At 34.3% G+C, this 25724-nt stretch overlaps 1 protein-coding gene across 2 annotated transcripts; it reads right to left on the bottom strand.

The window, feature by feature from the left end:
- Positions 1 to 236: 236 nt before the first annotated feature.
- LOC140780926 (NADPH:adrenodoxin oxidoreductase, mitochondrial) lies at positions 237 to 9778 on the bottom strand. Of its 2 annotated transcripts, none has more exons than XM_073126644.1 (13): positions 9496 to 9778; positions 9300 to 9404; positions 5723 to 5836; positions 5538 to 5591; positions 4425 to 4541; positions 3179 to 3288; positions 3001 to 3074; positions 2780 to 2841; positions 2245 to 2440; positions 2005 to 2086; positions 1798 to 1865; positions 1387 to 1532; positions 237 to 726 (listed from the first exon to the last, which is right to left on the bottom strand). In XM_073126644.1, exons 1-13 carry the CDS (start codon positions 9616 to 9618, stop codon positions 493 to 495), a joined length of 1485 nt encoding a protein of 494 aa, XP_072982745.1. In that variant the 5' UTR covers positions 9619 to 9778; the 3' UTR covers positions 237 to 492. The 2 variants fall into 2 exon arrangements, with proteins under 2 accessions (XP_072982745.1, XP_072982746.1); XM_073126645.1 differs by having other exon boundaries at positions 2005 to 2068.
- Between the last annotated feature and the right edge of the window lie 15946 nt (positions 9779 to 25724).

Raw genomic sequence — 25724 nt, 5'->3', positions numbered from 1 at the left:
TGAACACATGAAATAAAAATTGATCCTAGCAATGGGATTAGTGATGGTTAAAGAAGCATGTATTGTAAAAGCATATCCAGATTTGAATCCTAACAACACCGATTTAATTGGAACATCGTTGAGTTTTCACTTTTCTCAAAATGAAATAAATTTAGGTCATATGGATGTGGTATGTTGCAATGAAAGAGTTGCCATTCAACATGCAGATCTGCAGTCATCCATAAAAAAGGATCAACTTGGCAATTGAAATTTTTTATTTTCCTCAGGGAAAATATATCGGATAGCAGGTTACAGACCGTATAGATTACCTTTAATGAAATATATCTATCCATTTTGTTAGTAACTTCTAAAGAATCAATATAAAATTCAATTTTGCTCTTTGATCCATAAATACTCGTAGTAATTTTTCCGAGCTCATCAGACATCTCCGGCATAAAGCCCTTTTATTGTGATTATATGCTATCCATGAGAAGGCAGTCAGCCGCTTTAGTTCTAGCCATCTGCAACACTTAGCAGCTCATTCCATGTCGTGATTTTTTCTCTGGGTTTGTTCTTTAATTCACCTAACATCCTTTCCTTGGCATCTATTCTCTCCCAGCCACTGAAAGGCACAAATTGGACGTTTCTGTCTCCTAGGATTTGAAGGAGCCCTTGTCTTCCTGCTTTATGTGAACCAGAGATGGTGGTCAGCAAACCATTCCTGACATCCTCTAAGATCGTAGAAACCTGCCATTCAGCACCACAGCCAGTTGGAATAATTAGATCAAAAAGGATCTGGATGTTCAATTTAGTGTGTACTTATGGTAATAAAGGACAGCGAGAAACTAATAGTCATACATGGTCAAATAAAAAGATGATTGTAAGACCCGATTATCACATAAAATCCTTGAAGCAAGGTAGTAATTTTCTAGGAATTGTTGCACAGACATCATTGGCATTTTAGCCTTGTCTATGATAACTTCCTCTTTTTGATATAGTTACATATCACCTTCTTTTTTAGGTATATTTGCATAAAAATCATCTCCTGTTAGTTCACAAGAAAGTTCATTTTTTGATTGAATGTCCCTCCCTCTCCATTCTTTGATCCTTCAATGAGAGAGCAAATGTCATTTAGCAAAAGAAAAAAAAAAGGATGCAAAGAATATTTACTAGTGCTTTTTAGCAAATATACCAGAAAAAAAAGACGAACTGAGTTTTTAAATATTGCAAAAAGTTCTCAACAATAATACGAAGACATAAGTGAGCACATGCAAAAGACCACTTTTCATTAGATGAGAATTAAATTCTGTTCTAACTTCTAATAAGATTCGCTTGTCCATTGTTTTTTCTTCTGATGATGCTCTTCAGTAACTGCAATCAGAAGAACTAAAAGCTAATGGAGCTTACAGTTTCTTCGGCACAGTAGAGGTTTGTTGCGATGATCCCAGTTGGTCCTCTTTTTAACCAACCAGCAACATACAATCCTTGCTCCCGAGGTGCATTCTCTGTTTCATCACTGCTCAATACTCTGCCCCTTTCATTAGGGACTATGCCTGCACAGAATCATTAAGGGAAGTTACTTCAAATATCATGCAACATGGGCTAGAAAGATTCTCTACTTATAAAATAAGTGCATGAATGATAAAATCCTACCAATATGCAGCGAAAAAGGAAGGAATTTTTTTTCCTGACCACTCTAAAGTTCGCTGATCACTTATAGTACACAGAATTGGGAAAGATAAACCAAGGATAACATATTAAGAACTAGAAGATTTATAGTAACCTAGTTGCAAGGTTAAGAATGAAGTCCGTGCCTACCTTTGCGTTTATCAAAAGGCAACCCATCTACTGGAACTGATTTGTAACCAATGCTTTTCAAAACCAGCCTACAAAAGGAATATGTAACTTCATCAAACATATCCTAGTTTGGCTAAGTGAAAGTATGAAGCACCTGCATAACACTAACAATCTCATATGAACTGCAGAACTTTAAAACAATGACAAAAAATTAGTTAAAGAACCTACCCGCATTTGAGGTCTTCAAAATCACCAGTTCCAACTGCGACCTGTTTCCTAGAAACACCATTTTCTAAACAATCAAGAACATCTACAAGTCAAATACTCAAATTTCAACAAATAGATCATCTATCGAAATCTTATGAGAGGGTAGAATGTAGAGAGTAGAAACTGCTCACTTTCTCAAAGTACAATACACTTTGAGAAACATAATTAAATTGGACCTGACAATATTCTTTGAAAACTAACCTTTCAAATGAGTCTTTTCAAGACGAACGCCACTAACACTGTAACCAAGCTCTGACGGCAAAAATTTGTCAGGCTTCCTAAAAAACACAAAGTGCAGATTTCTCTGATCATTATCAACATATTCTTGAATAGAAGTTGCTGCTTTAGAAAACAACTCATAAACTCTCCTCTGGATTCTATTATTCTTCAGTTCTTCCTACAATAAGTGATAAGGGAAAAAGTAAACATCCTGAGCTTTTATATGAATGAGATGAAATGAGAGATACATAATGGCATACTTCTCATGGTATACAGCATAAAACACACTAGAACTGTGTTAGGTACAACTTGATGCGATTAAATCTCAAAGAAGGAACAAAAGGAGAAAAAAGGGACTTCTTAGAAGATAACTTTGCATTTAAATGCCTCGATAAATGTAGCATTCTAGCAGATATAGTCCAGCTATAGATGATAGGGCAACATTAGCAATTCAAATGAAATTTGAGAAAGGGTGAGAGTTGATTATTTTGTCATCTTAGTTATAGCTGATACAAACCTCATCTGCTGGAGAAGTAGCTAAGTCAGCCTCCTGAATGTGAATACGCAAATTTCTCGTACCTGCATATTTGTACCATCTAGCTTAGGGATCACAACACAAAGTCAATCTGTTTTAGCCCAAAAATACAACAATAGAACCTTCTGTGAGGATGTCTTAGTAGTCCTATACATTAATCACTAAGACAGTTATTGTACTACAATTAATTAATTCAATTGTACCAAGAATTTCACGGAGCTCCTTTGCTGTGCATGCTGCCTGTACTGGTCCTCGTCTTCCAACTAAGTACACCTTTCTACAATCACCACAAATTGTACAATAAACATCAAATGAAGTGTCTTGGTAGAAACTAGATGTGAACCATGATACCAATTTACTTGGGCCATGAAGAAACCAAACCTTATATTACTCTCAAGTAGAGATTGAAGAGCATAATCAGCAATATCTGTTGTTTCCAATTCTGTTGTAGGTCGCAGAAGAATACGGGCCACATCAAGTGCTACATTACCCTGCATATGACTTAGTTTTTGAAATTATTCTAGCTTAAGCAAAATGGCTGATGTTCAATTAGAAAAAAAGAAGGGTAAACATTTCAATAATCACTTAATCACTAGGATTTTATCTTTGGGAACTTGAGAAAAAAATGAACCTTAGTGGGCGAGTCAGTCAAAATGCTTAAACAGTTGACATGCATCAGAGAGAATGGGAAGTACAGAACTAACTTCTAAGTCCACACAGCTATAACGATTACATATTTTGAGCTTGTGCTTCATTGAGTTAATGCCAATACCAGTCGTCACTGAAGCAATACAGAGGTTACAAAAACTTAATGAAAAAAAAGGCATGTGACATACATCAGAAAAAATGAATTTCAATATTATCTAGTCAATGGAGATGGAACAATATTTATTTATCATCACAACATGATGAAGGGAACGCTTTATTGGGGCAACCCATTGTTTTCTAAATCAACAATAGAGAGAAACTACTCATCTATAAATTATGCAAATAAAAAAAGAACCATGTTGATCTTTGAACAGACATCATACATACAATTTATGAAAATTGAATCTTGCGGTGAAGGTTAATATTTCATGTGAAATTTCATCAGATACATGCGAGGCAAGAGAAATCAAACAAATTTCCATACTGCTGAGTGCTGACTGAACAACTCCAAAAGGGATCAAACAAAGATTTCGACTTTTCCCTATAGATTCAACATTTAGGTCCACTATATAGTGCAGAACATATTGATAGTATAGAAGAATACTCCAGCATTAATATCTATTGCAAGAGGTCCACTTAGACAATTGACAAAAGGGAAGAGCAAACTTATGTGTTACATGAGTTCTTTGAAACAGCATACAGATCTACAACTAGTCATACAAGAAGAAAATATACTCTGCATAATGACAATAGTCTAAGCATGTTATCTTTTTGTCTGGCTTATTACAATTTTCTTATACTAAGAAGTTGGTTGTTATTCCCTGAAGAAGTTAATTTGCTGAGCATAACAATTATTGATCCGCATTCAACACCCCAAGAATGCATACACACATGCAAAGATGAACAAAAAGAGTAAATCAAGAACATCTTTAACAAGGAATGATTCCAAAATTATGTTTAAAGATAGATCCTGTTATACCTGTCCAAGAACAACAGCCGTATCTGTGCTTTTCAGGTCAGGTGACATTTCGCAGTAGTCTGGGTGCCCATTATACCACCACACAAACTCCCTAGCTGAATGTATCCCTTTCAACTCCTGAGTATAGAAAGTAGCATGAAGGGGACAAAAACTTAGTAGATACAAAGGAAAATAAGAAATGCATGATGGAGAAATACGGTGTATAGAGAATAAAGCAGAATAATGGAAATTAGATGCTTGCCTAGTTGCATCAATTGCGACCATAATGATACAAGAGCAGATCCAAGTCAAATATCAAGAAGACGAAAACTAGTTTTTTTTCCCTATCTATGGTTCTTCTGTTTTTTTAATTATTATACTTCAAATTTATGCCCTTCTACTTATGATTTCAACTAATGATGGCTGTGCCACAGGCACGGACCGTGCTGACCACCGGCCGTGCCGTAAGAGGAGAGAAAAAAAAAGGGATACTCACCTTCGCCTTCACCGATTGCCGCTCGCCTTCGCCGTCGCCCAAGCGCGTCGGGTGCCCTAGCCCGAGGGAGGAGGAGAGATCGAGATATATATATATCAATTTCACTCTCTCTCTCTCTCTCTCTCTCGATCTCTCCTCATCCCTCGGGCTAGGGCACCCAATGTGCTCAGGCGACGGCGATTGGTGACAGCGACCAGCAACGGCAATCGGTGACGGCAACTACGACAGCGATCGGCAACGAGTAGCTCGATGACAAGGTCGACGGCGAGCGGCAAGAACTATTAGGAGGGTGCCGTGCAACACCCCTTGTGCCATGTGCAGGTACGCCGCTGGCACGACCATCCATGATTTCAAACTCTAGTTAGTATAAGTAGCTGAGGAACCATCATAAATCTTGTCACTCTCTAAGATATAGCACCACGATAGATAACTATTAATGTTTTCAAGAAAAGACTAATGACGACCCCCCTAAAATAGGTCTAATCAGTCATAAGTAGGACAACTCAACTTTCTCCTCGTAAAGTACATATTATTGAATTTCTTATAAAGTCAGCAAGCAATGCATGATATTCTCAATTCTCCACTTCTCAATTCCATTTTAAAAAGTTAGAAAGATTAGAGAACTAGAGATAACTTACTTCCCCAGGCACACTGAGAGATCTATCGCTTTCAGCACCATAAGCAAGCACAACCTGCTCAAGAAATGCGTATATAAAAAAAAACCATGTCAAATCAAGTAAATCTATGCAATTAAATATTAACAGAAAAATTAGCAGCACACAAGAGGATCTATAGATGCACCTGCTTTAGCTCGAAACCTTACCACATCATAAGTCTTGCGAAGGTCTGATAGAGATACATTAGTACCAAATGATACGTTTCCAAAGAATGCGCATCTATCATGTGCAGCCACGCGAGAAAATTGGTTTACCACAATCTGTCACCAAGTTTCTGGTAGAGTTGAGCTTAATAAGATTAAATGCATGCCAATCAACATAGCACTGAATAACTAATACCATTTGAAACTTATATAGCTGAAAAAGGAATAGAAGGATGGAGTAAAAACAATGAGAACATGAAATGGAAGTACTGAATATGACTTTTTGAAATTAGTATAAGAATATAGAACACACTTAGGCAAAATGGTTTGCAATATATGAAAATAAGCACTATTATTTGCAAGAAGTAATCAGTCTATTTTACAGTCCACTGCATATAACTCCCAAAAAATTTGCATGAGTTGTGAGACAATGTGAAAATAATTGAATCAACATAATACCTATGTAGATTCACCCAAGAGCATGAGACAGAAGAATCAAACTACGTTAGGAACCTAATTTCTAAGGAGAGTGATACAAGTATTGTCCTTTTTAAAGATCAAAGAAATGGGATATAAGTGTATTGCCTCAGCCTGCTCCTCAAGAAAATTAACCATTAATTTAGGATCTCAAACAATATTTCTCCCATGACATTTGCCTTGGGCAATATCCAGCATTGACACTCAATCAGGCCCTCCAAAAAATTCGGAACCACATGATTTAGATTCACCATGGATTTATTTTATTTTACTTAATCAATCATAAACCACTGATTAGCTGAAAGAAATAATAAAAGCAAACATCATTTTGCAATTGCTAAGCCACTATAAAATAAAACAACACTTGCAGCAGCCGCTCTACACACATCAAAAGCAGATGCTAATGCAATTGCCTACCCTATTAATACATCGAATGAAAATGAAAACAATTTAATCTTCAATGCCTACATGCTCAACTGCAGAAAGCACACTGTAGCACTATTGTCTCAGTCACCTACATGGATTCTTCTGTAAGAATGTAACCCATGAAACACACTATTTACAGTATCTATGACTTAATAGTACCTTGCAAAGTAGTCTTTTTCTTTCATATGGAACATACAATGACCACTGTTTCAAAAAACTTCCTTCTAAGTGCCTAGGCTTCCGTCTTAGATGGAATATAACTAGGCTTTTCCGTCTTAGATGGAATATAACTAGGCTTTTCCGTCTTAGATGGAATATAACTAGGCTCCGCTTAGATCCCCTTAGTACCTTGAATCCCGTTTTAGTATGTAGGTTGACTTTGAAATTTAAAAAAGAAATTGTAGATCTTGATAAAGTAGTGGATTCAAATTGCTTAGAATGGTTCTTAACAATAATGCATTATTATAATTTTAGATTGTATGTTTTAATTTCAAATTTTTCTCTAACTATTATTTCTTCTATTTATTTTTGAATTGTCTTGAATCCTAGGCACTTGCCTAGCTCATAGGTGTTACATGAACGCTTGTTCGCTCATCTCTAGCCAATACATGACCCTTTGTCCACCCACCTACTGGCTACAGTCTTTTAAAACATTGATAATGACTTTAAAGTATCTACAATGGCATTAATGATTGTGAGATGTTATTATGATCTTGCTAAGCACTAATTGTCGAGACTAAATTGGCACAAAAGCTTCAAGAGACAACTTATGATCATCATATATATGTTACGAATCAGATCTAGACCGATCCAGATGTAAGAAAATTGTGAAAATTTAGGTAGTGGTAACCTCGTGAATTAGGATTATAATAAGTCTAGTTTCACCTAAATCGTAGGTTGGGATAAAAATATACAAATAAAAGATAGAGTAGGGTTAGAATCGAGCAGAACGGTAAATATCCGATGTTGTGGCGGTCGTCAGAAAATAACGGATGGCCAAGGGTGGTAGTAGACGGCCGTAAGGTAGGATGGTTCGTAGAGGTGATGATGGCTATGGGTTGGAGGTAAAGTTATAGTTTCTAACTTAGATCTACTCTTAGAAAAATAAATAGCTATGATTAATTTACTTCTACTCCTAAGATAAACTTAAGACTAATAATTTCTCAATACTTGAATACTTAGATGAATAAACAAAAAAACTCAGCCTCTCTATATGTAGAGATTGAGTACAATGAGTCTTACTCGAACTTAGCCTTAAGGCTTATATGATTCGAACTAGGACTTACCTTAGAGGCTTACATGACTTAATTAAACTTACCTTAGTAACGTGACTTAATTGAATTTGTCTTAGTAAATTATATGACTTAACTAGACTTGTCTTAAGGATTTACATAAGAGATTAACATGAATTAATTAAAAGATAAATAGACTCGATCTATCGAGTCCAATATCCTCATGATGTGATCCGATCTGACCTAGTTCGTATCAATATATGTCGGAGAATCTTGAATTCCAAACTCCAAAGATTCATTTGATGTCTAAGGTACATGCCCTGCGTGGCTATACAAGGATCGCAAATCTCCTCTCACCAGTGTAATGTATCCGAACTCAAAATCCATATTTTTTTCATTACAATATAAACCTGAACACCTTGTTCTGCATTTAGCCTAAAAAAGAATGGGTTGGTTCCTAATAGGGCCTAGTTTATTAGTTGCTTATTAAACAAGTTTACTCCAAATTTAGTGTTGGCCATCTAGCCACTTTATTGTTGAGCAAATACTACTAAAGATTGTTGAATGGAGAAAAATTATTTATGTGGAAGACTTTAATAAAGAGTTCCCTTTTTCCCTTCTGCTTCTATAGAAGTGTGAGGCATATATCTACATCTACAGTGGCATGCATCTCTCAAAAGATATTTAAAGCACTTCAATCCTGTGTTTGCATCATATACTTGACTTTGATATTTCTCCTATCGCTTTGGCCCTTTAACAGGGCTAGGACACATTGGAGGCCTAGATACATCTATAAGGGAGTTCATTTGGAGGTGCACAAAAGAAAATTGTCAAGCATATCTATGATGAACAAAAATCTTAAAATCTTTCACAAAGGTTTCTTAGCAGCTCAACTGTGGCCTAAGAAATTTCAGACAGTAAGAAGTAATTGACATGAAACAAGTTCATTCTTGTCTCATTATGTGAAGAGGAGTTTACATTATTTCTACGAAGCGGCATACCTCAACATAGTAAGAAATACTAAAGAAAAGGCTCGGAGGAAGTACGCATCGAATGTTTAAACTAGAAAATCCATACTGGTTTAGTTGAGTGATAATTGTTCACACATTTTCATCAAATAATGGGAATACAGTTCACTGATCCCATTTGTTCCTTCTGAACATTGTGGCACCTATATAGATTTCAACCACGAGCAATATAATCGTCTTAACATATATTAAATGTCACGACCGCATCAATTCTGATAACTTGCGGAAAGTGGCATTCTCTTTAACCACACCGAAGCCAAATGTAAAGGCCGTTCGAGTGCACGAGGCTCCATTGCAATTACTTTTAAGTTAATCAATCTCACAAGTACACTTTAGCTCCATTGCGGCACAGGTTGAAGAACCAACAAATTCTAAACTTGATAAGGCGAAATCAAGAACTGCAAACATCTCCCTCACCTTTGTCTCTGGATGATCTGGCGCCACCCCCGAACGAACCAACCCAAACGGGGTCGGTAGACGATCAATAATATCAACTTCTGCTCCTTCGTGAGCCTTCAACATCTATAAAACACCACCAACAACATCAGAAAAGTTGTACAAATGCTATAGCACACGCAAAAAAGAAAGAAAAAAAGAAAATTTATTTGCATACCTTTTCGGCGGTGTAGAATCCTGCAGGGCCGCTACCAACGACGCAGACATGAAGTGGGTTGCTATTCAGAGTGGAGAAGGCCCTCGAAATTAGCTTCCTCCCGTGAAATAGAAATCTACCCATCTTTTATTTTCGGTTTCTTTAACAAAACCTCTTGTGAATTTATAAAAAGAGCAAAGTTTGAAGCAGAAAATTCGAATCTTGGGAAGGAATGGCGGCCGAGGAAGGGGGAGGGGCAAAGATAAAGAAGAGACGAGAAGGGTGGACGGTAGACCGGAGGCTCACGAGTCACGAGGTGGGGAGGTGTGTTCGTAAACGGGTTAAATTCGGATGCGGTTGTGAAACCGGATTGGGATCCGCTTAGTGAAGTTTTCTCATTCTGGAGTATTGATATTGGATGGATAAGAAAATTTATATTAGATATGGGTAGAATTTTAAAATAGACACGCATACAAATCGGATGTAAATTAAAAGATCATATTTGGATTAGATTTTAACCAAATACAAATAAGAATCAATTCATCAATTAAAAGATACAATTGGGAAAATAATCTTTATATTTTCTTAAAAATGTATCAAATCAAAATGGGCCAAGTACAAAAATGTAGGAAAGGGTATATAATTGGCCCATACTTGAAAAGAGGCTTGGAATTTGGGCTCAGATATATTTATATATCAATTGATATTCAGAAAGTTCATATGCAGGGAAAACATGCAGGTTTATAAGTATCAGAATATAGAATATAGAAGATAAAAATCATCTCTTAGGTCTTAGAAAAAGTTTGGTAATTACTATGGCCTCATAGCAAGATGTTATGAGTCTTAATTTAAATCTGCATCTTAACCTCTTGGGCTAATTGAAGTATCTCGAGCCTACTGGGTGAGAGTGTTTTAGAAAACAAGAGTGTGATGATATGAGTTCAGATCCCACAATTTCCTTTAGAAATGTTACTGCTAAACAAAAATTTATATTACTTTTGTTATACTATATGCTCAAATGATGGTAATGTTAATATAATTGTTAGTTCAGTAATTACTCTAAAAGCTTAAGTTATTAAAGAACAGTAATTTTATATTTTATAATAAAAGTTCTCTTTTATTTTAGGGCAAAAATATTTTGATTAGCGCAGGAAGTAGACTTGAATTAAATGAGTGAACATTTTATATTTTAAATGGTAAATGTGCCTAACAAAATTTGAACTCAGGACATCTACTTTGATACCATGTTAAGCTTTTAGAGTAGTTTTTCTCTCGAACAATCTTAACCTAAACTTCTATGTCCCAAACATCACTAATCTAGTGAAGGCCCAAGCTTTCGTACTCAAACTACATTAGCAAATACAGATACAATATTTCCTTCTAGGACAAAGCTTCTAGCACTACATGGATGACTTCTTTTTTTCAACAACTACTCTAAAAACTCAAGTGATCATAAAACAATAATTTTTTATATTTTATATGTAATGATAATAATTAAATAATCCTACACAGGACGAAGATCATACAGATGATCAAACTACTTAGATCCATCCAAATATATATCTCACAAATAATATTTACAAGTGCATGCCTCTTCCATCAGACAGTGGATAGCATAGCATTGCCAATGGCTGGACCCACCAATGCCTTATTGCAATGCATGCATTCATGTAACTCAGACAATCAATGCAGCCCACCACCTGCTACCTCCCTCAACCATGCACAGGGTTTAAAAATCTAACACTTGATATATATATATATATATATATATATATATATATATATATATATATATACATATATAATGCCAAGAAACATGACTAGCTGGAATATACTGTATAACTTTTAGTCCTATATTGTTTGGAGAGACCTATTTGTCACTACCAAGGAAGAGAATACTAATGAGGAGTTTGCATGGAAGATTCATTTGGCTTCCTCTAAGAGAAAAAAGAGAGCAATATTAAGCACTTAGTTTTTAAGAATCGAATCTTGTTATTACTAAAACTTAAGAACTTTTTAAGTACACTTCTACGAGTACACACATCCTCTCTCGTTAGTGCTTTCGAATATTTGCCATAGTGAATAGTAGTAAGCCTAGATGAGACAACTACTATTTTTTGGTGTGAATCATAAAATGTTTCAGATCCTATCTTATTTTTTTTTAAAAAAAAACCATGGCCTATTTTTGTGCAAGAAGAATATATAAGGTGTTATATCTCTTTTGCATGGTGGACTCTGGGCCCTAAAACTAGTTGGTGTGATGGAGGTGATGGGCTATGTGATGTGCTCAGTTGTAAAAGGGTCCACTCTTCTCCAATCAGTTAAAACCTACATGCATACTCTCCTACCTCCCAACCCCACACACACATCCCCAAAACATAAAGAGAACATTGTTGAACAACATAATTGAGTGTGTATATATATTAGTGCTCTTTTTGAGTGAACATTGAAGGCCCATGTTTTGGTTACTAGTGAAAGTGTAACATTTGAAGGGGGGTTGTCTAAAAGAAAGAAAAGGAAAAATTTTAAATTAACACCCTAGGCATCAATAAATTTTTTATTAAAAGCTAACCTTTGAACTAGTTATAATCCTACCAATTCTTTTTGTTTATGATTTTTATACATGGTTAATTATACTCTACTTCCTTTGGTTTAGCTCAATTACGAAAAATCTCTTTGTACTGGCAAACTTAAAAGTCGAATGTTTGAATAAGCTTTCTAATTTATCTAAATTTATATCGATCAATTTTTTTTATATCGATCAACTTAAAAGTCCATAGACCAGATTAGTTTATTTCAGAAACCCAATTATAGTCCCATTCCTTGCAGATTCTGGTGTTGGGCAACAAGGAGAGTAACCTCTTGCATTCTTGAACTAGAGAAAGATTTCCTGTCAGGATTTTCATCCTCCTTGTTAACAACTTTAACAGTCTAAAGTGAGTATGAATAAACCCCTGATGTCCCTTGTTTGCATGGCTTTCTTAGACCTCATTTAGTACCACCAGTAAAGCATTTCTTTTCCCATGTAGAAAATTTTCACACCTATCCAGAATAGCTGATCTAGCCATAGCAACAGGAGGAAGAGTTTCAAAGATGATAGCACTCAGACCTGCTAGAGAGCCTCCTCTAAATGACCAAGGTATGATGTATATATATATTATTTAAAATTTAATTAGTATTATTTTAGATGCGTTGGAAACTGTATCTAATCTCTATAATTTTATCTCCAATGTAAATTTTTAAATTTGATATTTAGGTTAGTCAAATATAATAAAAAAATAATTAATTATTGCACTTTAGTTCGGACCAGAGGAGTTAAATGTATAAGTTAAAAATAGAGGACGGTTTTGTATAATTAAGTCAAACTACGAGGAGTGTAGTATAATTTTCCTTTTTATATAATAGTCTAATATTGGATTTTTTTTAATTATCTATAATCCAAGACTATGATTTATTTAATTTTGTGAATAAAATAATAAAGATATTCCTGAGACACTTGCTAATATAACTTCTAACCAAATTTACTAAACTACCTGAGAAAATTAAGCCACGTTATTTTAAAAGTTAAGAAAGACAAGGATATTTTTGACATTAAAGGAAGAACTTGGTTAGATATAAAATTTTGGTTAGTTTAAGTTAATCTGGGTTATGATATAAAATTTATAGACAAAACAAATGATCAGATCACAAATGGATCAAAGATGTGGTGTTAATCACATAAACATAAGATGTACGGTGTCATATGAAAATTTCTTTTTAACAAATGTATCCCTCAGCAGACGATAAGCTATAGTTCTTCCAGCTTGGCAATATAATATATAATTAAGAGAAAATTATATGTTATCCGTCTATGATTAGATCTAAATTTTCTTTGCATTCCTATAATTTTACTTGTGATTATATTCAAACTAAAGTCATTATATTTTCTGTCATATTCGATCAATCTATAGATTAAATTTAAAGATACTCATTAGAGATAAAATTATAAATAATTATATAAACTTTCTAACACATTTACTATAATACCGATTAGATTTCAGATGATAAAAATATAATAAAAATATTTATATGTTAAATATATTTATCGTATCTTTATCATTTGAAATCCGATCGATATTAATTTTCGTGTGTTAAGAAAGAAGATTATGAGTATTTTTAATGATTTCAATTTAAATATAATCATATAGAAAAAGTTAAAAGTGACATAAAATATAATTTTCCCTATAAGAGTTAATCATTGTAAGTCTCTTCCAAGTAACTCTCTCATCCAGCTGCAGTTGCAGCATTTAGTAATTGTTACTCCTTTGAATTGAGAAAGACTGGAGCAAGTGTGGAACTCACAGCAGAATGCATTCCTTAGGTTGTTGCTAAAGAAAATACCTAAAATTCAGCACATAATATACTAATACAATACAAGGAGAAGCAAAGGAGAAGAATAAAGTAGATGTAAACGTCAATTAAAGTATTTGAGTGTTGTGGTGGAGAATTAAACGATTAATTAAACATCTTATTGCTTAGATTTAAAGCCACTCAATTCGATCTTTAGCCTAACAGCAATGATGACTACTAGCATGCATTTTAAATTTGAGCCATAATTAACATCCATTGTATAGCTATTGTGGTTTGAATACTGTACAATTTAGTGGGTCTAATCTCCACTATGGTGTACATTGTCATAATTATAAACAAAGCCTCTCTTATTTGCTAAAAATATTCGAATAGTATATTAAGTTAAGTTTAATTTAAGAAGTACATGATTAAAATATAAGAAAAAGTAGAATATAGAGTTCATTTAAAGTAATATTTTTTATTTCAATAAATTATTCTTATCTCACTACTCGTGTGATTTTTGAGATTAAATAATAGTAGTTTTTGATTTATTGACCCCGTGAAATTTAATTTTTGGCTACGAGTTTGGTGTTTAGAGGCTTAATTTTATATTTTTTTTATTATAAATTGGAGGTTTAATTTGATCCTAAAAATAAGTTTTATTTAAATTATAAAGAAATTTACATGTAAAACCCTGTCTTTTAACGAAATTATAGTTTATATCCTATATTTGTACTATTTACAAATAGAGCCCTATAATTTAGTGAATATATACAAAAAAATTCTGAGTTAAATTAATTATACTAAAAAAATTTTAAAAATACCTCAATCAAGTCATACTAGGGCATTTTAGTTATTTTAGAAATAAGAGTATTTTAGTTATTTTAAAAATAAAATATCTCTATTTAATAGAATATTCTTACAGTATTAGTTCAAATTTAGCCCAGAATATTTTTTACACGTTGCTAAATCATAGGTTCGATTTATAAATAGTAAAAATATAGAGCGTAAATTGTAATTTTGTTTAAAAAAAGAAAGAAAAGTGTTATAATTATATCTATCAAACGAACGGCAAGGAGCTGCTTGCGACTCTATTTGTAAATAATTAAAAAAGAGAAGGCATTATCTATCGTGTAGTCAAAATATAGCATGTTGTTTATTAATTTTATCTTTAATTTATCATCAAGAATACATAATGTGATATCCAAATTAGTCAAGATTTAAGACTAAGTGTTAAGTGACTTTCTCACACTAGGAAAAGCCCGTGGGAGTCACTTTTTTTTTTTTTTTAATTTTGAGTAAAGTGATGATAAAAGAATAAAGCAATGTTTTGCCACTGCAGTGATGAAATATTTATGCTTTCCGACCCGAGTCTTAAATAAATCTTAAAATAATTCCGCTTAAACTCTCTGAAACTCGAACTTTCTTGTCTAATTTTTTAATTAATTTAGTGGCAGGTAAAATAAATTTTTATAGGTAAATAAATTCAAAGAATATATATATAAACAAGTGATAGTGCATATCTAACTGGAATTATTCCCTAAATTTTTATATGTCTCATTCCTTTTGACTCTTAGAAATTATAATAATCGAATATTAGACGTGATATAATCATTGCACGAAGACACGTGTTTGCATGCGAGAAGAGGAGAACAGATCAAGACAGAATCATTGGTAGTTGGAGTCAACGTTCAGACCAAATGGTGATAAAATATATTTCATTTTTTCTTTTAGATTGGGATTTAGTGGGGGCACGCCTAATTCACGCGTTAGGTTTGTCTAAGGGCATTGTCGGATGTTGGATTTTTTTTATATATTTTTTTAAATTAAAACTTGGCCCATATTCTTTTATTTCCTTTTAAAATCTACCTATCTTTCTAGTAGAATTCTGCTCTTAAAATATTATTCCTCCTTGGTGAATCCCGCATCAAATCATATATTTAATTTTAAGATTTGTAGATTTGATTCCAACTAGATGATTAAAAGAAGCTAGGGGTTATTTCAATTAATTTATGCATGACTAACTATTTTTTTAATCTTTTATATACTTTTATTATTATGATTATTGTTATTAAATTATTATGATGAGTTATAATATTACTGTGATTATTAATCTTTTATTTTTCACTTTATTATTCTATGATAGCATTTGTCGAAATGATATTGCTGAGATAAACTATGAGTTAAGTCTTATAAGAGTGGAAAAATTAGCCTGAGAATGAAGCTAAATGAGCTAGATTTGGTTGCCCTGAAAGTGTGTTCGTTGTCGCATTATCTGACTCACTTTTGTACACGAGCTAGTACTCATAGTTGAGGAGCTTCAAAACCAAACATTGCTGCACCAAATATGCAATCGTTGGTTAAAAAAATAAAGGAGGCTTTGTTAATATGTTCGAATGATAAAGTGCTGACCGATGAGGTAACGACCACTTTATAATGGCCTGAACAATGACCAACATCTCCCTCTCGTAAGATGAGAACTATTGCAAATGCTTTGATATCTTGCTTAAGTAAGCTATTGGGTGATCGTCCTGTCTTAGTAGAGTAACTATGTTGATCCCCGAGGCATCATACTTAATGATGAGTAGTTTAGAATAAGTCTAGTAGATGAAGGACAAGTATGAAAATCATGGTTCGTGATTTAAAGGTTGAGAGGGCAACTCACCTTGCATAAAAGCATTGCTAAGAGTGTCGTGCTCTTCTCATAGCCTGCCACAAAGCAGTGATAGTAGCTTGTGACACTGAAAAAGCTACACAACTCCTTTGAATTCTCGAGGAGAGGTCATCAATGCATGCTAGAAAACTTGTCGGCATCAGCATTCCAAGAGTTAATATAATACAGTTTAAGTACTCCACCTTTAGCTAAACCTTATAAGCACTTAGAATGCTTCATATGGAAGTGATGAATGGCAAACTAAGGTGAGAACATTCTGCAAGTATTGCATGCAAGATTCTTAGGTGAGGCTTTATACAAGGATATTGTAAAAAAAAAAAGCTAACACATACCAATAAATATTTGTTTAGAATACATTGTTCATAAAACTCGTAGAAGGTGGTCAAAGCATTGGGTAAAATCAAAGAGCGTAATTAAGAACTTGTAGTAGTCATTCTTAGTCTGGAATGTTGTCTTGTGAACTATCATTGGAATGCACACGAATATGATGGTGGCCAAAGCAGAGATCAAGGTTCAAAAAATAGGTTGCCCCTGTATGCTCATCAAGTAGCTCATCTATCACCGGCATAGGATACCTTTCTTTGATAGTGATGACATTCAACACCCTATAGTCTACACAAAATTACTACATGACATCCTTTTTATGCACCAATAGCATCGGTGAAGAATAAAAGCTATGACTCGAGGGAATAACGCCATTGATAAGCATCTTAACCATCAACTAGGTGATTCCTCTTTTGAATATGAGGGTATCGATATGGTCAGACATTGGTTGCAATCTCGATATAGTGATCTTTGATTCTCTCTAAAGAATATTGCTTTTAAGTCATCATAATTGGAAATTCTGAATCTATAGAAAATTTGATGAAAAATTACTCTACACGACAAATCTAGTCAAACGGCTCATGACCACCAAACTTGCAAAATTCCAACCATGTTGTTTCCCCTTGAAGTGTATGCCCACACAGATGATCAAGAATGAGATTGAGTGACCATATGAATGAGAGGTCGTTGTTGAAATGGGTCATGAGACATGGTAAGGTGGTCATTAGGATTTTGTCATGATTCAACATGTCATATGACACCCTCGGTTTAGGTGTAGTAGGAGTAGTCGAGATGGAAGAGGAGAATTTTTGGACTCTAGCATTGTGGCCTAAGGAATGTGGGAGTGGAGGCAAAGGTGGTGGCGGCATGTTGTCCTATGCCGTATCTCAAGATGGACATTGGTGTCTTTAGACAAAGCTAATCTTAACTCATTAAATGCTGACTATTTTAGTGAGACCAACATCACCATGTTGATTGGTGGTAGCTAAGTAAGCTACATATCCATTTCTTTTGGTATTCCTCGGTGGTGGACAAATGAGGGTGGCAACCATGGTGTAGCTCTGTGTAGATCGGTGGGATAGAAGTAGGGATGACAAGGGCAATGTGGAAGTTGGAGCCATGGAACCCTAGCCAACCTTTTGAGTTGCCATAAATCTGGTCGCAAGGAGCGTTATCTGAGGAAGGATTGGCTTTGATATCAATGATACACCTTAGTTGGTCGTGAGGTAGCTCGGTTTATGGAGTAACCGAAGATACAGGGAGGAGGTGACCTAGGGTTGCCTTAGTGTAGCTGTCGAGGGAGAGAAAAAGGATTAAAGAGAGAGTTAAGGAAATGAACGATGTCAATGATTTCTACCTATATTTACTCCCTACTAAAGAAACTAGGACCCAACCTAACATAATCAAATAAAACAAGCTGACTGGATCAACCAACTCAAAAAGGCTAATTTGAACTATCAAAACGACACAAGTAGACTAAATATAGACTAAGCAACAAGTAGACTAAATATAGACTAAGCAACTCCTCAAAATGGCACATCAATGTATGTATTAAATTAGTATAATAACTTACTAGAATAAGATATAGTCATTGTGGTAGTTCAATACTTTATCAAGATCAGAGACTTATGTGTTGATATGATAAATAGGATATCGTCCACATTAATTCTTTAGGTAAAATTAGTTATCTCTACATCTTAAATCTTTAAGCACTATGGATAATTATGCTTTCTCCCTTTCAATTATTTTACTGGATGCTAATGCTACTATTAGGATATGAACTATTTATTTATAGGTGAGAAAAAAAAAAGCCATATCTCTTATTATCTCGAGCAACTCCTTTTCTTATCACATCCTACCTGAATATAAAATATTTCTCAATGGAATAGAGAAATACCCAAGTAATAATTGATTCAAATTGACCAAATTCAATAAACATGGATAGATCACCTACAGGATACATGATTAGTTAACGGGAAATCTCGTGTAACATATAAGATTTTCTTAACTAACAAAGTGTTGTTATAAGTGATTTTCTAGAAAAAAAATATCTTTAACAAATTCCACTCGAAATGAGACCTGCATCTAGAGATAAACCCCATTCTGATTTTCCAACACATTCCATTGTGATTGTCCATGTCGTGGAGAAGATATCTACTACTAGCCTACTACTAAATTCTGAAAGCATCTAGAATTAAACTTCATAGGCAAGTAGTCATCAAACACAAGAGAAAGGAAACAAAAGCTGTAATCTCTTGTATAATTGGAAGTTAGATAGCAATTAGGTGCACGTATTAATTAGTAAAGTAACAGCTACAAGCTGGGGGAGTTGCTTTGATATTACCTTGCCAAGAAAGAGATTAAAGGAACAAATTAGCTAAAATTAAAAAAAAAAGCGAATCAGACATTTTGTTGGTTTTTGGGAGTTTTTTTTATGTATCTCGTACACTTAAAAAAAGAAACTAAGACTTAGTCATTTTAAAAAATTTAAAATTTTAAAAATAATTGGCCTTCCGGTTTTATGAAAAATATTTATATAAGTCACTTTTCAATTCAGTAGATTTTAAAATTTAAATTGCTGACCAGAAAGGTAATCAATATAGAAATTTCTCTCCTAATGCTTAACAATTTACTTAGTAATTTTATATGATTCGCTTTCCTGAAAATTAATTTAATATTTAAAAATATAACATATATCTACTTTTGTATTTAAGTTTTGTTATAAGTTAGAGAAAAATAAATAAATAAATAGGGGCAGATTTAAAATATTAAAAGAACTCGGTTTTTACTAGAGCACAAGACATGGTATCTCAGAGAGAACGATTGATGGGAAATTAAATAGTTTTATATAAACTGGAGATCTTCTATGGATATATAGTTTCTCAATTTAGGCAATTCTCCAGTTCGAGGAGACTACAATTCCAGCTATCGATCACAAGATAACAAAAAGAGAGTCCCTTTCTCATGCCTTAACTTCATCTTTTGTAATTATTAATTTGTAATGTCCTGTGTCAGAAGATTTGAAATTAAAAGAATATCACGCATGTATAAATGGCCATCTTTCTCAGACATTCATCATTCCTTTATGTTTTGTTTTGGACCTTGTAAGCAAGGATTGTTAAGTGGGTCAGGTCTCGGTCGAATTCTAATTACAAAATATCAAACCTTAGTGGTGTACAAATAGTTTATCTCATACACTACTTGGCTCAAATCCATCCACTTTGTTAATTGAGTGGTTCAGTATCATTTTGGAAAAAAAGAAAAAAAAAAAAAAAAAAAAAAAAAAACCCAGAAGAATTTCTAGACTCGCGTAGATTCTATTTCATTGTAGTTGATACAGAAGCCAGTTTAATGATCTTAGACTGCTCTTGTGGAGGCATCACCATAACATTAGACCCTTGTATTAGGCTCGGGCATATGAGATTGATGTGCAATCAAGGGTGACATGAGTGCACGGAGGAGGATTTAGTCATACTTTATTGTTAAAAATATTATATAGTCTTTTGGACCCTTTTATAGGGAAAGCACATAGACAATTTATTATAAAGCTGATACATAGAATAAATGGATATAATTTGGACAAGTCATAAAGCTTTCATAACAACACAACAAATAAGCTATTGCATCAAGTCCAAAGAAAAATTAGCAAACAAAGCACACCTAACTCTTAGGTAAGGTGTTTTTGATGACTCCCCTGCGATCTTAGCAGATTCAGACTAATAATTTAGTACATCAATACAACAACAACGACGACGACCTATATTGAACGGATGAAGAAGGAAAAGAAAACCAAACTAAAACCAAAAGGTAGGCTACTCCGACTAGGCTAGCGGTGGGAGTGATGGCAAATATGAATAATGCGACGATTGCCACTAGCTAGAGGAAAGATGTGGCAGCAGTGATGGTGATGCATGATTGGATTGAGCAGAACTAGAATTTAGGAGGCAGATCTAATGACACAAAGGTCAGAGACGACGACGCAATAGATCTGAGGTGGCTGGCTAGAGGAAAGACAACGATGACAGCACAAGGTGACAACGGAGTAGAAGAGAGGGAGGTGAAAGCTGCCCTCACCTAGCTTAATGTACCAAATATGCGATGCATCGACCCAAACCTAGTTCAATAGATCCTAACCATTTTAACAAGCTGGTCGGATTAGAGCAATTAGTTAGATTTGCCTGCCCGAGATGGGTAGTTGGGCTCGGGTCATGATCTTACTTGACTAATCAAACCCCAGTGTGCCGGTTTGTGCCTGTTGACCATGGCCCATCCTCATATCTAATAATAAGAGCTCGTTTTGTTGGCTCGAACTCATAAATCTAGAATTGCATTTTAGTCCACTTTAGAGAAAAAGTGAACTGTCAAGAGTAAGACAGAGGCTTCAACTTTTTTTTTCTTTTACTATCATTTAACAATCTATGTATATGTTTATCCTTCAACCCCTTTTTTTTTATAAAAAATATTATATATAACTTGCTAATTTTTAACAAAATTATAGTTTACACTCTACATTTTTATTATTTGTAAATTGAATCTTATAATTTAGTAAATGTGTATAGAAAATACTGTCTGTTAGCTAAACCTAACTATACATTTAGATTAAATTAATTATACTAAGAAGATTATGATAATATCCTCATCTAAGTTATAGTTACCCAACCTATACTATCTCAACTAAACCCAATTTATAGTAACGATATTTTAGTTATTTTAGAAATAAATATCTCTAATTAATGGAATATTCTTATGGTATTAGCTCAAATCTAACCCAGAGTATTTTGTGCACATAATCACTAAATTATATGGTTCAATTATAAATAGTAAAAATATAGGGTGTAAATTGGAATTTTAATAAAATGTAGGGTTTTATATGTAAATTGTTTTTAATATTATCTCAAAACATTCTAGAGTTAGTCAAAATTATTCGGGGGATTTACTATATAGATGAGTTAAATAAATAATATATGTGTAATAAAAATAATACTCCAATTCAGGTGCGTTTATCTTGCTCACCATTATGAATTTATTTTATTTTTTAATTTTTAAAATAAAAAGTATTCTATATTCCATCAATAGTTAGTAGTAGTTACATTAAATTTAACTCAAAAGTATTTTTGAGACAATGAAAGTTGAATTATAATAAAATGTTATAGACTAGACTAAGGTGGTCTATTTGCTCGTTAGCTGTTTAGTGGTGGAATTAATAAAGATGGTGAGATCTAAATGATGTGAGTGGATAATGGAAAAATGATGATGACGTAGAGTAATTTGTGATTTAGAAAGGAAGAAGAGGTAGAAGATGGTTGACCATAAAAAAAAATGGGATCGACGAATGAGGAGATAGTCGACGGGTAGGGTTTGAGGGAAGAAGTAGAAGACTATGGGGATTGACAAGCGAGGAGCAAGGGAATGACATCGGCCTTGGATCGAATGAGGAAGTTGAGAGAGATGAGAGGTAGGAGAAATAGAAAATGTCAATATTCTTACATGATTCCATCCCAAAGTGGTTGTCTTCCATATATTTAGAGGCTAGATAGAAATTCAAAAATATTCAAATTAACCTAAACATGAAATAACCTCGGCGTCATGTTTCGTTTCTAGTGTTCAAAAACTATTGGATGAACATAACTCTCAGATTGGAATGCCCGAACATCACTGTGCTGGTATTTGAATGTTTTAATAAAGATTGCTCTCAAGTTGGGGTGTTCAAAAGCCGTTGGATGGGCATTTGAATATTTCGATGAAGACTGCTCTTAGGTTGGGGCGATAGAATGCCATTGGCCAGCGTTCGAATGCCACGATGTTTTACTGGTCTTGGATTGTGGCGTTTGGATGCCTCGATGAAGGTTGCTCTTATGTTTGCCATTCTAACACTGTTGATCAGGTGTTCGACCACACAAGCCCGATGTAAAAAAGTTCTCCAAAACCAATAAATACCTAATAAATAGGTTCAAGCCACTGAACCTAATCTCCTCTCCTCTGTGTGGTGACTTGATTGAGCCTTAATCACATTATAAAATTATTATATAAATTCTCAAGTCTTTTTTTATGATTTGACAATAATATGTGATCGATAACTCTAGACAAAGGACTTACACTACTTTAGCATCAATCCCTGTATCGGTTTGTGCTAAAAGCTTAAAAATGCTCCAAGTACTTTATAACTTCTTATATAATATTATCAACGACGGGAATGTTCTTATTAATGCTCCATACATTGTAATGATTACAGCTAATCTATACTAACAATTTTCGCCTTCTCATATATTATCTTTTTGATCCTCTTTTGCAGAACATAATCATTGATAAAATTTTAAAGGGTTAATTACACCAAGACTTGTAAACTATAGCCTTGTTTTACATAGATGCTATAATTTATTTTTGTGATATTTTGAACCGCTCAACGATCTAATATCTCTCACTCTCTGATGGTGCTAGCAAAAATTAAATGACTATCTTACCCTCATTTTCTCTCTCTTTTCTTGCTCCAAAATAAGGGTAGTGGTCCATGGACCAAATAAGTTTAATTGAGCGATAGTCACTTTGATTTGTTTTAAGTAGAATAAATCTAGTAGATAACTAATGAAGTAGACATTTCAGAGGTTTGGCATTGTTAATTAAGAGAGTCAATGTATTATAAAAAATAAATGTGATTAATTACACTAAGCCCTCCTGAATCTAAATATTTTTTTACCACATAGATCAAAACCTAAGAAAAAATTTAATTCAGAGTTATTTTTTTCCTAGTTAAAAAATGCATATAAAAAAAAGGTGATAATTCAGAACAGAAAAATATAATAATCCCAAGTAAATAAGATGTATAGGAAAATTGACAATAGCACAACAAGTTTCGATGCAATTATCCCTGTTTTAATTTAGGTCATAAAAAGAACCCGTCAAAATTAACAATGACTTCCAAACCTCAAAAGCTGTACCTTGTGTTACCTCCGGTAAGTCAGGGTCTGGTTCCACCGGCCACTTTGACACTTCCTTTAATTTGGTCTCATAATAAACTAATCTCTCTCTCTATATATATATATGTATGTATGTATGTATATAGAGAGAGAAGAGAGAGAGAGAGAGAGAGAGAGAGAGAGCTGGAAGAGAATATGAGGTCGGGCACATGAGGACAAGCGAGGGGGCCGAGCAAGAGGGGGGGAAAAAGAGTGTTAAAAAAAAAAAGGAAAAGCCTCCTCGGAAAAGGACACGTCGCCCTCCGACAAAGATCTCACTCAGCGTACGGACACCCCCGAACTCCCACGATATCATTTCTTTTTTTTCCCGCACTCCCCGAATTCCCGCCACTGGCGGCTCGGCCTTCGAGAAGGGAGGGGCGGGGGGCTCTTTTGCATATTTACCCGGCCAGAGATGTAGGGTGATTAGTGGTGACAATTGTTTTAGTTTGGCAAATGGCAACTATAGAATAGCAGTTTCTATTCATTCCCCCCTTCCTCTTTTTCGACGAGAGCTATGATTAGGTCTATAATTATGTAGGGCTTTTGGCTTCTTGTACTAGATAAATTGAATCAGTCCTTGAGATGATTAATTAGTGTTGAACAAAGGACTTTTGGGCATATTAGCCATTGCTATATATATATATATAAATAGAAAGAAAAAGGATTTAATGATTAGAGAGTAGCAGTGCGTGATTGCTATCTTGGTGCTTTGGGATCATCACCTACCTATGTAACTACTAGCTTTATGTGTTAGGGCTGTTAGGCATTTCTTTTCATATATTATTAGAAGGCATAATTTTTGTCTATTTATTTGTAATAAATTCTCACACATCAATAATCTATATGTCTTTCATGGTGTATATATAATAAGTGCACCAGTGTGTATCTAGATATGGATCAAACCAAGTTACTTTCCAGCTCAGGGGTTATATATTTGCTAGGTATATATTCGTTTGAGTCGTAGCTTAATATTGTGGCCCTAGCAGTGTTTTCTAGGGTTTGAATTTTTTCCTCTTTTAAAAGAAAGTATTTCTCGCCGCCTTCGATGGCTTGCCAATAGCTAGGTGAACAGGAGAGGTTTTTCCCTCCCACTCCTTCAATGAGTTTGTTATTCTCTCCTCACTGTCCTGTCTTCTTTTCTTTCTCTCTAAGGTCCCTCTTTCTTCCCATCACCGTCTGCCTCCCATCTCTTCTATTATCGGCGCCGCCGTCGTCCATCTCACCTCGGTCCCCCTCCTTGGCCTTCCACATCTCCATAGATTATCTACTAGGCACCGAGGGTCATGGATTTTGCCTCGGTCCTCTTCTTGACCTTTCGTGCCACCGTTGTCTGTGTGAGCTGCCGCGGATCTTGCCTACACTGCTTTCACATCACCATCTTCTGCACTGACTATTGTGACGTCGCATGCCTTGGTCTTGACATATTTGCAAAAGTTACTTCCGTCCTAGCCCGACCCGCCTCTGCCTCATCTCATTTCATGTTCTACTAGCGTATATTTGGTTTTTCACCTATATGTTTGGGAATACAGATTTTCTTGGTTTCACAGGTTGCTCAAATGGAGTCTTCAAGTCATTTCATTATAATTGCTAGACTCTATCACTGGTGAGCCTGCATTCCTATCTTAGCTTGCTCCTATTTTGAGTGCTTAACCTTTTAAGACTCATACTTTTATATCTATAGTGCTGCCACAATTGGCCAAGTGAAAGGCTTGTTTTTAGAGTATTGCTCTTTCTCCTCCTTTTCTTATTGTGCTTGAGTACTTGTTCTTAATGCATCACTATTATTATTGTTCGGTCTGTAATACAACCAAGTGAAGGAGCTTTTTCTTAGGGTTTTTACTCTATTCCCCTTTTTTCTCATGTATTAAGTTGTAATCGTTCGATTGAAATTAATAATATGATTAGTCTATGAATTTTCTCTCAAAAAAAGAATAGCTTAATATTGTTAGAAAAACACTTGCATCCAA

This window comes from Typha latifolia, chromosome 2 (genome assembly GCF_019914945.1).
Source record: "Typha latifolia isolate L0001 chromosome 2, TyphaL0001v2, whole genome shotgun sequence".
Lineage (NCBI taxonomy): Eukaryota > Viridiplantae > Streptophyta > Magnoliopsida > Poales > Typhaceae > Typha > Typha latifolia.
Note: the sequence above shows the minus strand (reverse complement) of the source record. Positions and strands in the feature narration are given on the sequence as shown.